Source organism: Neophocaena asiaeorientalis, unplaced genomic scaffold (genome assembly GCF_003031525.2).
Source record: "Neophocaena asiaeorientalis asiaeorientalis breed wild unplaced genomic scaffold, Neophocaena_asiaeorientalis_V1.1 scaffold91, whole genome shotgun sequence".
Lineage (NCBI taxonomy): Eukaryota > Metazoa > Chordata > Mammalia > Artiodactyla > Phocoenidae > Neophocaena > Neophocaena asiaeorientalis.
In genome coordinates this window covers 13875431-13888138 of record NW_020173198.1, presented here as the reverse complement: position 1 = coordinate 13888138, position 12708 = coordinate 13875431, and the positions used below count along the sequence as shown (strand labels likewise).

General features: G+C 44.1%; 1 protein-coding gene across 2 annotated transcripts in view; it reads right to left on the bottom strand.

Moving 5' to 3' along the window:
- Positions 1-8113, bottom strand: part of ZC3H7A (zinc finger CCCH-type containing 7A) — a 29471-nt gene extending 21358 nt beyond the window's left edge. Inside the window, exons 1-3 of one of the 2 annotated variants that reach the window (XM_024744368.1) lie at positions 7623-8113; positions 1751-1852; positions 680-719 (exon numbers count right to left, since the gene is read on the bottom strand). In XM_024744368.1, coding sequence (XP_024600136.1) covers positions 680-719; positions 1751-1818 — 108 coding nt within the window. In that variant the 5' untranslated portion in view covers positions 1819-1852; positions 7623-8113. The remainder of the gene's footprint in view (positions 1-679; positions 720-1750; positions 1853-7622) is intronic. The other variant, XM_024744367.1, reaches the window with a different exon arrangement.
- Positions 8114-12708: the final 4595 nt, after the last annotated feature.

The window sequence follows — 12708 nt, the reverse complement described above, 5'->3', positions numbered from 1 at the left end:
AATGAACGGAGAGGGAGGGAGGGAGGCAGAGAGAAAGAAGTGACATTCAGTAGCACCAAAACCCACAGAGATGCAAAGCCACAGGGGAACTAACAGTCTGCAGAACTGAGGGCCTTTGGTCCAAGACCCAGTCAGCTGGGCTTTCTCTCCAACTAACTAGATTCCTCTCTAGCTCTTTCCCCTAATTATCCAGTCACCTCTTTACTTCTGTTACAACTTCTCTTCTAAGGAAGAACAGAAGATACTCTGCACTCTCCTTCTCAGCATATTCTGTCCCCCTCATTTTCGATGAAATGAAAGGCTAAATGTAATTATCAAGGGGCTCAAAAGAAATTAATTCAAAACTACACTAATAGAGAAAAGAAAAAATGGACAATTGTCCAAGTACGCCGGAAAAAAACAACGTTGTCTTATATACACACGGGTCAGCAAACTTTTTCTGTAAATGCCCAGATAGTAGGGATTTGAGGCTTTGTGAGCCATAAGGTCTCTGTCTCAACCACCATGTCGTGAAAGCAGCCACAGATAACACATTGACAAATGGGCGTGGCTGTGTTCCAATAAAACTTTATTTATGAAACAGACAGGGGGCCACATCTGGGTTTGCCAACCCAGGCTACATGTGGCAGTTCACAGGCTACTTGTGGAGTTCTCAAGCAGACCTTCCCTGAGTCCTTACCGCATACTGTTCCTGTGTTCCTGGATACGACAGCGGTGACCTAAGAAGAAGAAACAAATCAATTCTGATGATCAGGTTCTTATCAAGATTTGTTCACCCAGGAGTCATCTTAAAACTGAGGTTCTCGGGCTTCCCTGGTGGCGCAGTGGTTGAGAGTCCGCCTGCCGATGCAGGGGACATGGGTTCGTGCCCCGGTCCGGGAAGATCCCACATGCCGTGGAGTGGCTGGGCCCGTGAGCCGTGGCCGCTGAGCCTGCGCGTCCAGAGACTGTGCTCCACAACGGGAGAGGCCACAACAGTGAGAGGCCCGCGTACCACAAAACAAACAAACAAACAAAAAAACTGAGGTTCTCATGAGCTCACCACTGGTTCAAAGCACATTTTAAAGACCTACTTCTCCTTTATGACCATTATTCACATATAACTGTAGTCATGGAAAAAAAAATCTACAACTATTCCTTTGTATTTTCTTGAGTAAGTATAACATTTTCCCTGCAAATCTACTCCTAATTAATGACAGCCTAATTCTTCAAATGCCGAAAAAGTTTTAAAATAGCATAGAACCACTAGTACTATTTGTTTCAATTTACTATAGAACAGAGGGTAAGAATGTCCCCTTCCCAGGAGGGACAAAGAGGCCTTTCTGCCTGGACATGGCCACCCGGGCTGTGGTCCTGTCACTGACGTGCTTCATGAAGGCCAGTTAGAGACCGAGCTTCTTAACAGAAACAGTGTGATCACAAAAGCCCTGTGTGCTGACAGATGTTGATTTTCACTCATCAGAACTGTTCTTATGAGATTAGGTTCAAATTCCTCAGTCTAACATTTTAGAGGATACTTCAGGATTTCAGCCCTAAAAATCAGCGACAGCAAGATCCAGTTCCGAACACAAAGAAATCAATGTCCAAGAGCAGAAAATACTGCTGGAACAAAAATATCTAATTTCTAACCCAAAAGAACAGGACTTCTGAAACATAACTAAAGGTTTCCTAATCCCTGCTACGTGCAGAGCCACACCAAAAGGAGTTACTACTCCATGACGAGAACATGAGGCACGCAATGAGCCCTTACTGTATAAACTGCAGTCCTTCCTTAATGTCCTGCTGTCTTTTTCTTCTCTCCTCGGACACACTGGACATGTTATCCCACACATCCACTTTCTAAAGGAGAAATCTGGAAAGAAACAGGCAAGAAATTACACAAGGCACGGGGCTCCTGGACCCCAGTTAAAACACCCATAATCTAGGTCTTGTCACACGATTAGCTGTGGACACGTCCATCTCCACCGCCTTGACTAGGGTCCTGGACGCCGAGGACACCACCTGAGTTGTGTCTGTGGTCCCCACCGTCTCATGCGCCGCGAGCAGAGGGCTTCCACACTCTGCTCTCTCCACTTAACAGCCGCGCAGACGCTGTAGGCCCCTCCCGAACAATCCCCACGCTAAAGTCATCTCTCTCTCCCCATTTCACCTTCCTTCCTTCGACGACAGGTTTTGTTCCCAGACTGTCTCTACGTACACGGAAGCAGCCACGAGAACAGTCCTGGCCTTGTTTTGCTTCTGGAAGCTTTCCAGAAGCAAAATGGTTTCACGTCCACTTGCCTCTGAGGGGTTTTGACTTCCTTGTGAGCACAGTCTAAACCTTATCTGTGTTTTTTGAAACAATCCTTCTTCGTACAACTGATAGAATAAGGATCTAAGTTAAGTTACTTTAATTGGAATTTTCTGGAAGGTAAGGGTTTACCTTCGATGTAACACTGGCAAATGTCAACACTGTGAGTATTTAACCTGACTAGTCGACGTTCATTAAGCAGTTCTCAGAAAGCAATGGGAGAACCACAGAGAAGAGATTTCAGATAAAACATCATCTCCCAATGTCCTAAACTAGGGTTTCTCAACCTCAGCCATTCTGGCCAAATAGTTCTCCAGTACGGAGGGCTGTCCCGTGCACTGCAGGATGCTGACAGCATCCTGGTCTCTACCCACTGGATGCCAATAGAGGAGGTAGAGCACCTCCTCCCCTCAGTTGTGACAAACTAGTGTCTCCAGACATTGTTAAATGCCCCTTGGCGGGGGTGGGGAGGGGCTGGGGGGTCCACACAGTCACCCCTGGATGAGGACTGCTGAGAGGACATCGTGTCACATAAACCATGTATTTGGACCCACGTGACAGGGAAATGGCACCCATGTTTCAAGTACGGAGCTGAAATGTTTTCGTTTCATTATTGCTTACCATTTGTAAGCAAGTTTTATTTTTAAGTCTACCTTTTTTCAAAGTGTAGAGTGGGGAGGGAGGCTGGAACACCCTGGAGGCTCATACCTGGTGCTAATACTTTTTGCCTTTTATTTTTTCTCCTTCCAGTTTTATTGAGATTATCATTGAAATATAGCACTGTATAAGCTTAAGGTGTAAAACATAATGATTTCACTTACATACATCATGAAATGATGACCATAATAGGTTTAGTGAACATCCATCATCTCATATAAATACAAAATTAAAGAAATAGAAAAAAGAATTTTTTCCCTTGTGATGAGAACTCATCTACTCTCTCAACAACTTTCATATATATCATACAGCAGTGTTAATCATATTTATCACATTGTACATGATATCCCTAGCACTTGTTTATCTGATAACTAGAAGTTTGTAGCTTTTGCTTTTTGTCTTTTAAATATTTGTCAGTTCTAAATATTTTGATCTTGTATCTAAAAGTTGGTTACTTTACTGAAGTATTACTATTTACATGTGTACCTGGTATTTGCCTTAAAATAGTATGTTTGAAATTATCCAGAATTAAAAGTTTAAAAAGCCCATTATACTGAAGTAAAACAGCATTGTTTCTGGAATTTGTTTTTAAGATAGTCTAGCTTAAAGGGGGGTAAATGGGTGAGCATGAAACAAGAGTAGCAAAAACATGGGACACTGCTCCAGCTGGATGAGGGGAGGGTATGTGGGGGTTCATTCTTCTACTTGAACATGTCTGGCCATTTCCATAATAAAAAATTGTTTAATTCATATGTATGAATATTTACAAGGTTCTTTAAAGAGGCACTATTTCTAAGAGAAAAAAGATGGGAAATTAACTCAATGCCTGTCAAAAAGGAAATGGTTGAATAAATTGTGCTGGATGGAAAAAAAGGCAAAGTGCCAAGTGTCCACAGTAAGACCCTGTTCTGTTATTTTAGAAGAGGGAAGGGGTATATGTTCATATTTGTTTGTGTATACACAAAATAGCTCCAGATGGGATCACAGAAAGCTACAGCAGTGAGAGAAACCCAGGGTTTCAGGGAAGGGGGTGGGACAGTGTCTTTTCACTGCAAACCTTTAAAACTTTTTTTTTTTAACCTTGTAAACAAATGATCTCTGGGAAAAGAAATAAAGTATTAAAAGAAGTCTACAGGGCCTCCCTGGTGGTGCAGTGATTGAGAATCTGCCTGCTAATGCAGGGGACACGGGTTCGAGCCCTGGTCTGGGAAGATCCCACATGCCGCGGAGCAACTGGGCCCATGAGCCACAACTACTGAGCCTGCACGTCTGGAGCCTGTGCTCCGCAACAACAGAGGACGCAATAGTGAGAGGCCCGCACACCGCGATGAAGAGTGGCCCCCGCTTGCCACAACTAGAGAAAGCCCTCGCACAGAAACGAAGACCCAACGCAGCCAAAAATAAATAAATAAACAAATGTGGGGTGTAAAAAAAAAAAGAATATTAAAAAAAAAAAAAAAGAAGAAGTCTACATAGCTTCTGAGCCCTTCCTTAGAAAGATAACTTACCAGGTCACCCAGCCCTTTTCTTCCATTTTACTTAAAACAGAGTCAGAACCTTAGAACTCCAAGGCACCCAGAGCTGCACTTGGGGGTCCAGGGCGGTCAGGCCAGAGGGACTGGGAGAAAAGAAGTGAAGCCAAAGACAAGAAGCATTCCCTCTTCTTCCGTGAGGGACACATGTCTCCCAACCCCTGTCTGGTGGGGTGGGGAATTAGTTTGAGGTTCACTCAAAAAGTAAATCTGTTGGCTCAGAAGGAACTCCGGGGTAATGATAATCCGCCAAGTTAAGAGCCTTAGAGCTATTTCCCCAGAAAGTGCACGAAAAACCTTGAACCTTGCCCTCTTAAGGACAAAGGGCAGGTGGAAGAGAGATGACAACTCAAGCAAGTGATTAAGAGAAAATAAGACGCAGATTCTTAACAGCATGAAATACCATGCCTCCTTTAAATGTTTAAAGATTTGAGGACATAACATCAGGTGATGTCTAAATATAATATGGCAGGGCATTTCATGTTCTGTAGATTTTCCCCCTAAATTTTATTATGAAGAATTTTACACACAATTTTTTTTTTACAATGAACAACATATATCTCTATACTACCTATATCCTACAATTAATATTTTGCTATATTTATTACATCTGCCTACACTTCTGTCCATCTACCACCCCAATTTTGGTAAACTGCAAGCTGAGTAGCAGACATCAATTATAATTTACCACTAAACACTTCAGCATACATATCATTACCTGGGGCTCCACATTTATTTACAGTTTTTTAAGGTAAAATGCACACAATTTAAGGCAACTTTTAACAAACGATACACTCATGTAACCCAGACCCCGGTGGTGAGACACACCATCACTGTCACTCCAGAAAGTTCCCTCAGGCCCCTTCTCTAGCCAATCCTTGCCCTACCCCCAGCCCAGGAATCACTGTTCTGATTTTTTTTCCACCATAAATTAGTTTTACCTGTGAAATAAAGCCTCCCCACCCCCCCATCTCATTTTAAAAGAAAACGATAAAGGCTTTAGATACCATCTTATTTTCAGATCCAGTCAACAAAATCTGGCCTCAATTTTCAAGTGAGAAAGTATTTGATAAAGTTAATCCAACAATCACTTTCCTTCTTCAAACTCAGCAGCACATGACAGGTGTCCACTATCTCCTCAAAACAGGGGCTTCATCTCCAGCTGACCTCTAAACGTGAGGGCCCTGGGGCATCATCAGACCCCCTTCCCCCAGGCACCCTCTCCCCTCAGGGACCTCCTGCTCTGCCCAGATGTTAAATACACTCATCTAGGGTCCGACAACTCCCCACGTCTGTCCCCTGGCAGAGCTTGCTAGATACCCTCTACCTGGTAGTTCTACTTGGGCGTCCAGACATCACACACTGTTCAGAGAGCAGGAGTTTAAATATTATGACAGTGAAAAGGAATGTCGCCTTCCCAACCCTGTCATTCAACCACCCATTTGTCCTGTGAAGGCAATCAATCAATACCATTGTTACTGATCTGTTATGTGTCCTGACAAAGACACTGTGTGAACCAAGCTGTATCTTGATTGTAATGGTAGTTACATGAATCTATACATAGGATAAAACTGCATAGATACACACACACACACACACACACACACAGGCGCGCGCGCGCACATACACACACGAGTGAATGTAAAACTGAGTTAGGTCTGTAGTCTGGTTAACGGTATCATGTGAATGTCAGTTTCCTGACATTGCTATTGCACTACAGTTAGGTAAGATGGCGCCATTGGGGGAAGCTGATGAAGGGTTCATGGGATTCTATATACGACTTTTGCAATTTCCTGTGAGTCTATAATTATTTCAAAATAAAAAGTTAAAAATATCCTGTGCATACGTTATTTTTTATACAAACTGGGGCTCCTAACGCGTTCTGCACCTTGCTTTTCTCGACTGGTATCTCATATCTTAAAGGTCAGTCCATATCAGCACGTATCAAGCTGCATTACCTTTAACAGCCGTGCAATGTGCTCCGTGATATGGCTGCACCATAACATCCCCAGCCCCCTAGTCATGGACATTCTGGTTGTTTCCAATCTTTAAAAGTTCACCAGGTACACAGAACATTTCATATATGCATATCTTCAAAGAATTTCCGTAGGATAAAGGGTATGTACATTTCTTTATTTTGCCAGCTACTGCCAAGTTTTACCAAATGACCCTACCCACCACCAGTGCACGAGGGTTCCTATTTACCCCTTCACCAAGAAATTATCAAATGTTTCCATCACTGTCAGGGAGACGAGAAACAGTGTGACAACTGTGGTTGGGGTCCTGCTTGTTCTAGTCTATCATTAGTGAGGCCAAACACCTCTTCAGATTTAAGAGCTGTTTGCACTTCCTCTTCCATGAACTGTTTCATTTCCTTCACCCGTTTTTCTTCCAGGTTGGGCTTTTCTGACTTATGGAAGTTCTTTATGTGTTGAAGAAAGCAGTCCTTTGTGATGTTATTATTTTCTCCAACGTGATGTCAATCTTTTGACATTGGTTATGGTAATATCACTGCGGTGGCTTCTCTTGCTGCGGAGCATGGGCTCAAGGTGCGCGGGCTTCAGTAGTTGTGGCTCACGGGCTCTAGAGCGCAGGCTCAGCAGTTGTGGTGCACGGGCTTAGCTGCTCCGCAGCATGTGGGATCTTCCCCGATCAGGGATGGAACCCGTATCCCCTGCATTGGCAGGAGGATTCTTAACCACTGCGCCACCAGAGAAGTCCCAGTTTTGGTACTTTTTGATAGCAAAAGTTTTATTTTTAAGTAGCTGAGTTTATCAATCCTTATTTTTATGGCTTCTGGATTTTGACATACTCAGAAATGCCTGCACCACTCTGAGATCATAAAATAATTCTCCACGTTTTCTTCTACTATTCTCACTGTTCCATTAAAAAATTTTTTTCATAAACTGGATATGTGTGTGTGTGTGTGTGTGTGTGTGTGTGTGTGTGTGTGTGTATTTCCCTCCCAGGTAGCTACCAGTTGCCCAAACACCATTTACAAAAAGGCCTTCTATCCTACACTGATATGCATAAGGCACATACAAAACTCTGGGTCAGTTTGTGACCTTTACTCAGCGTTTTTAACTAGAATGCCCCCTAATCCTACACCCTCCTCCTAAGACTAACCTTTTGCCCAAACTTACCTTCTTAGTACTAAAACCGCCTTCTGGCCAATTGCTCAAACCGGAAACCATTCTCTCACCACATCCAGTCAATCCACCAACAAAGGCTCCATCAGTGATACCGTCAAAATACATGCGGGACACCCCAAATCTGTCAGTTCTCAAACCTCCTCTGCCACCTCCGCCTGAGCCACAGGTGGATGTCGAAATACCCTCCTCTCCCACCTCTGCTCTCAGCTCCCTATCCTCGCCACTGTCCCCTCCCCCATGCAGTTCCCACACAAAACTGAAAGGAATGCTCTCTAAAAGCACAAATTGGTTATTGCAGCCCTGCTTAAAATCCTCTGCCTGCGTCCCCCGGGCCCCCAGAATCAAATCTAGACTCCTGCCTGCGCCGCCGCCCTCACCCAGCCCGTCGCACTGGCCTTCTTCCTGCGGGTTCCTGGGACGAGTCAAGGGCTCTGTGCTTCTGGGACCTCGTGCCTGCTGTTCCCTCTGGCCACGACACTCTCCCCAGATCTGCACGGGCCTTTCACCCCAGAGTCTTGGCTTCAGTGTCAGCTTTAAAGGCCGTCCCTCCCCCCAACTCTGTCGCCACACCCCACTCTCACCCCATCATTCCCTTCCAGGGGCCCCCTATCTTTCTTAATCCTGATCACCTTACACTCTCTGGGTCCAAGTCAATGAAAACTTGAATGAAGAATGAATGAAGTGGCCAAGCGTAAAGACAACGCTCCGTATAAAGTACCTGGTACAGCTGTTCACTCAAGGCAAGCGTGACAAACCAAAGGACGGGGCCAAGAGGATGTGACCAGAGGCCAGCAGGGCCGGCTGAGGTGGACCCGACCTCCTTAGGGAGCAAAGCAGGGAGTAAATCAATAGGGTGGGAATCAACCAGAGACAGTGACAGAGAAAAACCTGAAACCATAAGCAGCTCAAGGAGTGCAGCGAAGGGTTTCATTCATTGCCAACAGGGGAAAAGCAAGTCAGCCACACCTTCTCCTTAAACAAAAAGGAAAAGAGATAGGGGTGGGAGCTTTGAACAGTAAAAATAAATAAATAAAATAAGCCAGAAACTCAGATAGGAATTTCATTCAATTAACTAAACTCCTGCAAGCTGGAACATACATCACCTTTCTGGAACCAGCTGATTTTAAGTTCCTTACTCACTCTGAAGCTTTACAGGAGCAAAGGTCCCCTGGTTCTCCAGTATAATTCCTTACATATTTATTCCGTACTTGTTAGGTGGAACCCATTATAGTGAAGTCCAGTACAAAGCTATCACTAAACCATGAAATGCTAAACCGTGAAATTTTGGCCTTACATGGTAACTTCATAAACTAGCTCCCCCTATCAGAAAACACCAAGGAAATGAAATGTGACTACAATATCCGGTAGAGATGGAAATAATAGCTAACACTGAAGCCTCTTAGTGGACACCGGGTATTGTTCGAAGTTCTTTACACATATTAAATCATCTAATCCTCCTAAGAACCCTGAGAGGTAGGTACTTAAGAGGAAACGGAAGCACAGAGAAGTGGCGCAAACAGTCCAGGATCACACAGCCTGGAAGTGGCCGAGCCGGCCAGGCTGGCTCCGAGCCTGAATTCCTATCCACAGAGCAATTCCGCACCGCGCGTGCCAGGAGGTTGAGCACGGCTACGCTGGCCCTGGGCTGGGCTCTGAAAAACACATGCAGCTGTGACAGACAGGTGGGCACTTCAAAGCCACTCGAGAGGAACAGGACAAACACACGTCTCTGCACACGCAGGCACACACGATGACGTGTGCAAGGGACATGATTTACAGCAACTCAGACAAGCAGAGGGTGTCCACGGTGTGGACACAGAGAGTTAGGATAGCACTCCGGGGCCAGAGCTTTGAATGGAAATATGCTCCGCCCACAACATCACGTGTTTAGATGCAAGGAATAAATATTAAACAGCCTTACTTCCGAGATACCTTCACACAGAACCAGAGAAGGTGACCCAGGGAATGTGGCACAGTGCCTGTATTTTTGCCTAAAAAGGTATTCCTAAGTTTCAAGTGAAAAATTATAATTTCCAGTCTGTATTCAATGCTACCCTCAGACTGAAGCCTGTCATGGTAATGGCATAAACAAACACACACACAAAGTAGTTAAAGTTCCTGTCACCCCAGCTTGCAGCAGTGTTCGTGCACTCTGGTAATACTTACAAAAGCGCATGGATATATTACATCCCTCAGTGACCGCAAACCCAGGGAGGGAAACATTATTACAGATGTTCTATCACTTTCTTGGAACACTCAAACTCCTACTGGATACTTTATGAGACAGTTTTCCCCTTTCACTGAAAACAAAACCCCCATGATGAAGGCTGTGCTAAACAACATCAAGAAGGAAATTTCGTATTTTTGCCACACTCCCACCACCCCTGCCCCCGAGCTATCCATTTTGAACTTGCTGTCAGATATAGTAACATGTGCCAGGTGCCCATTATAGGTCCCAGCCCTCCTAAGGCCCAGGGAACATCTCACCTCATACAGGAGCCCTGTATGGGAGGAATGAACAAGAAAGATGTGAAATCTTCCAAACAGCTTGCCCAGGGGCGCCCAGACCCTGGGTCACTGACATGTCCAGGACTGCAGAGGAGGTATTCTGAAGTGCCAGATTACTCTCCTGCTCCAGACTCAGGTATTCTAATAAAATACAAAGGTTCCACTTCCTTATTTGTGAAACAGAAAAATTTCTGCCTCTCTTACTGCATCCATTACCTGGTTCCCAAAGCTTTGAAAGATATGTGAAATTAATAGTAATCAATTAACTAAAAACACATCGTTAAACTCATAATAAAATTAAAAAGCAAATTTCTTGTTGGGGCAAAACCTGGTGAGGACAAGTGGCCTTGTTTCTTTGTATCAAAGAAAATTTTCACCTCCACTTAATATGCTTCATGTGTGTATGAATTAAAACAAACGTATTGGGACTTCCCTGGTGGCACAGTCGTTAAGAATCCACCTGCCAATGCAGGGGACATGGGTTCAAGCCCTGGTCCGGGAAGATCCCACATGCCGCGGAGCAACTAAGCTTGTGCGCCACAACTACTGAGCCTGCGCTCTAGAGCCCGCGAGCCACAACTACTGAGACCGCATGCCTAGAGCCCCGTGCTCTGCAACGGGAGAAGCCATCGCAAGGAGAAGCCTGCACACTGCAAGGAAGAGTAGCCCCCACTCCATGCAACTAGAGGAAGCCCGTGTGCAGCAACGAAGACCCAATACAGCCAAAAATAAATTAAAAAAATAAAATTTAAAATAATAATAAAACAGATGTATTGTCACAAGCATAAACTTTTAAATTTCTGGATTAATGTTTTACTATTTCTTCCCCCTAAAAATACTATCTAAAGTTTTCCTCTTGATTTGTAAACACATCACACTTTGGAGAAAACAAATTTCACTTCCAACCCTAAGATTCTGGAGAAAAAGTATTTTCATTTAAAAACAAACCAAAAAAAACACCTCAAGATATTATCTGGAAGTCGTCTCCACACATCATACTTTCTCTCGAAAGCCCTTCTAGAGTAACCAAGGCAACAGAATACAGACATATTCTGTTTCTACCTTGTCCTTTATTGGAATGCTCACAACTTTCCAAAAGTCACTCTCACCATTCCTAAAGTTGAGGATTTATAGTAATTGATTCTCTCCCACTTAACATTGATTTAACCCTCCCAAACTGGCAAGTTTTACAGTTAATCAAAATTAAGAATTAGGGGACAATATGGTTGACAACCACCGTATTTACTGGCAAAAACTGACAGCATCTGAGGGCTGGGAAGGGAAAAGAGTGTAGGTCAGGGTATGACAAGCGCCCAAGAAAAAGCCACAGTAACTTGGAGGAAGGCATTTAGGTGGCAGAGGCCCTGAAAATTAACATGCTCTTTGCATCACACACACAAATATTGAAAATATTCAGCTTTGATAGCTCATGATCTGATTGAGATGAATCTTACACAACTATTTCCAGACTACAATACACAGCATACAGACATTTTTTTCAACAAAGAATGTTCTATCCACTAATTTAAATTATTCTGCAAATTAGAACAAGATCCTCATTAAGCAATCAGCTCGACAGTTCAGTTGAGGGTGAGAAGGAAGAAGCAGGGGGCTCCTCGAGAGGCTAAGAGAGAGGAGGCCACGTGCCATCAGAAAAGCAGTTAAAAATAAGCAGATGCCATAGGCTCCCAGCTACCCCTGCCCCCATTCCGACGCTCTGGCTGAACACTGTCCAATAGAAATATAATGCGAGTCATATCTAATTTTAAATTTTCAAGTAGCCATGTTAAAAAAAAAAAGAGTAAAATGAAACCAGTGACATTAATTTTAATAATATATTTGCATTAACGCAATATGTTCAAAACATTATCATATCAACCTGTACGATTTAAGTAGAAAAAAATTACGAATGAGGTATTTTACTTTTTTTTCCATACTGTTTAAAATCAGGTGTGTCTTTTTCACTGGGAGCGCATCTCCATTGGGTCTAGCCACATTCCAAGCGCTCAAGAGTCCCTTGCTATCAGTGGCCACTTTCCTGGGCAGCTCACATCGCCTTTAGGCAGACCCTTGGTTCTTAAATACCTAACTACATATGCGGGGACGGGGAAAATACCCGACTCCAGAAAAATTCACCCAATCAGGGTGCAGGCACAACCTCTCGGGACCAGCCGGAGCTTTCCAGCTGGACCACACCCCTGCAATGACCGTCCCCAATAGGAAATTTCACGGTAATAGGATCTGACAGGTCTTCATTCTTTAAGGGTGGGGAAAAGAAACCTAAAGCCCGGACGTCTCCGTATCCACAATATGACAGGAAACCATTCGCCGCGCGTCCTAGACGTGCGCCCCGCGCAAAAAAAAAAAGGGGGGTGGTGGTGGGGAGTAACCCGAAATAAACGAGCCAAGAGCCCCGCGAGCATCCTTCCCGCCCCCAAACCCAAGGTACTGAATTAGGGGTCCTAGATCACCGAATCAGATACAAAAAATAGGAAAAAAAGAATCCTTTTCTTTTTTTTTTTTTAGTTAACCAGAGAGGAGGTATTTTGCCAACGGAAACATGCTGGAA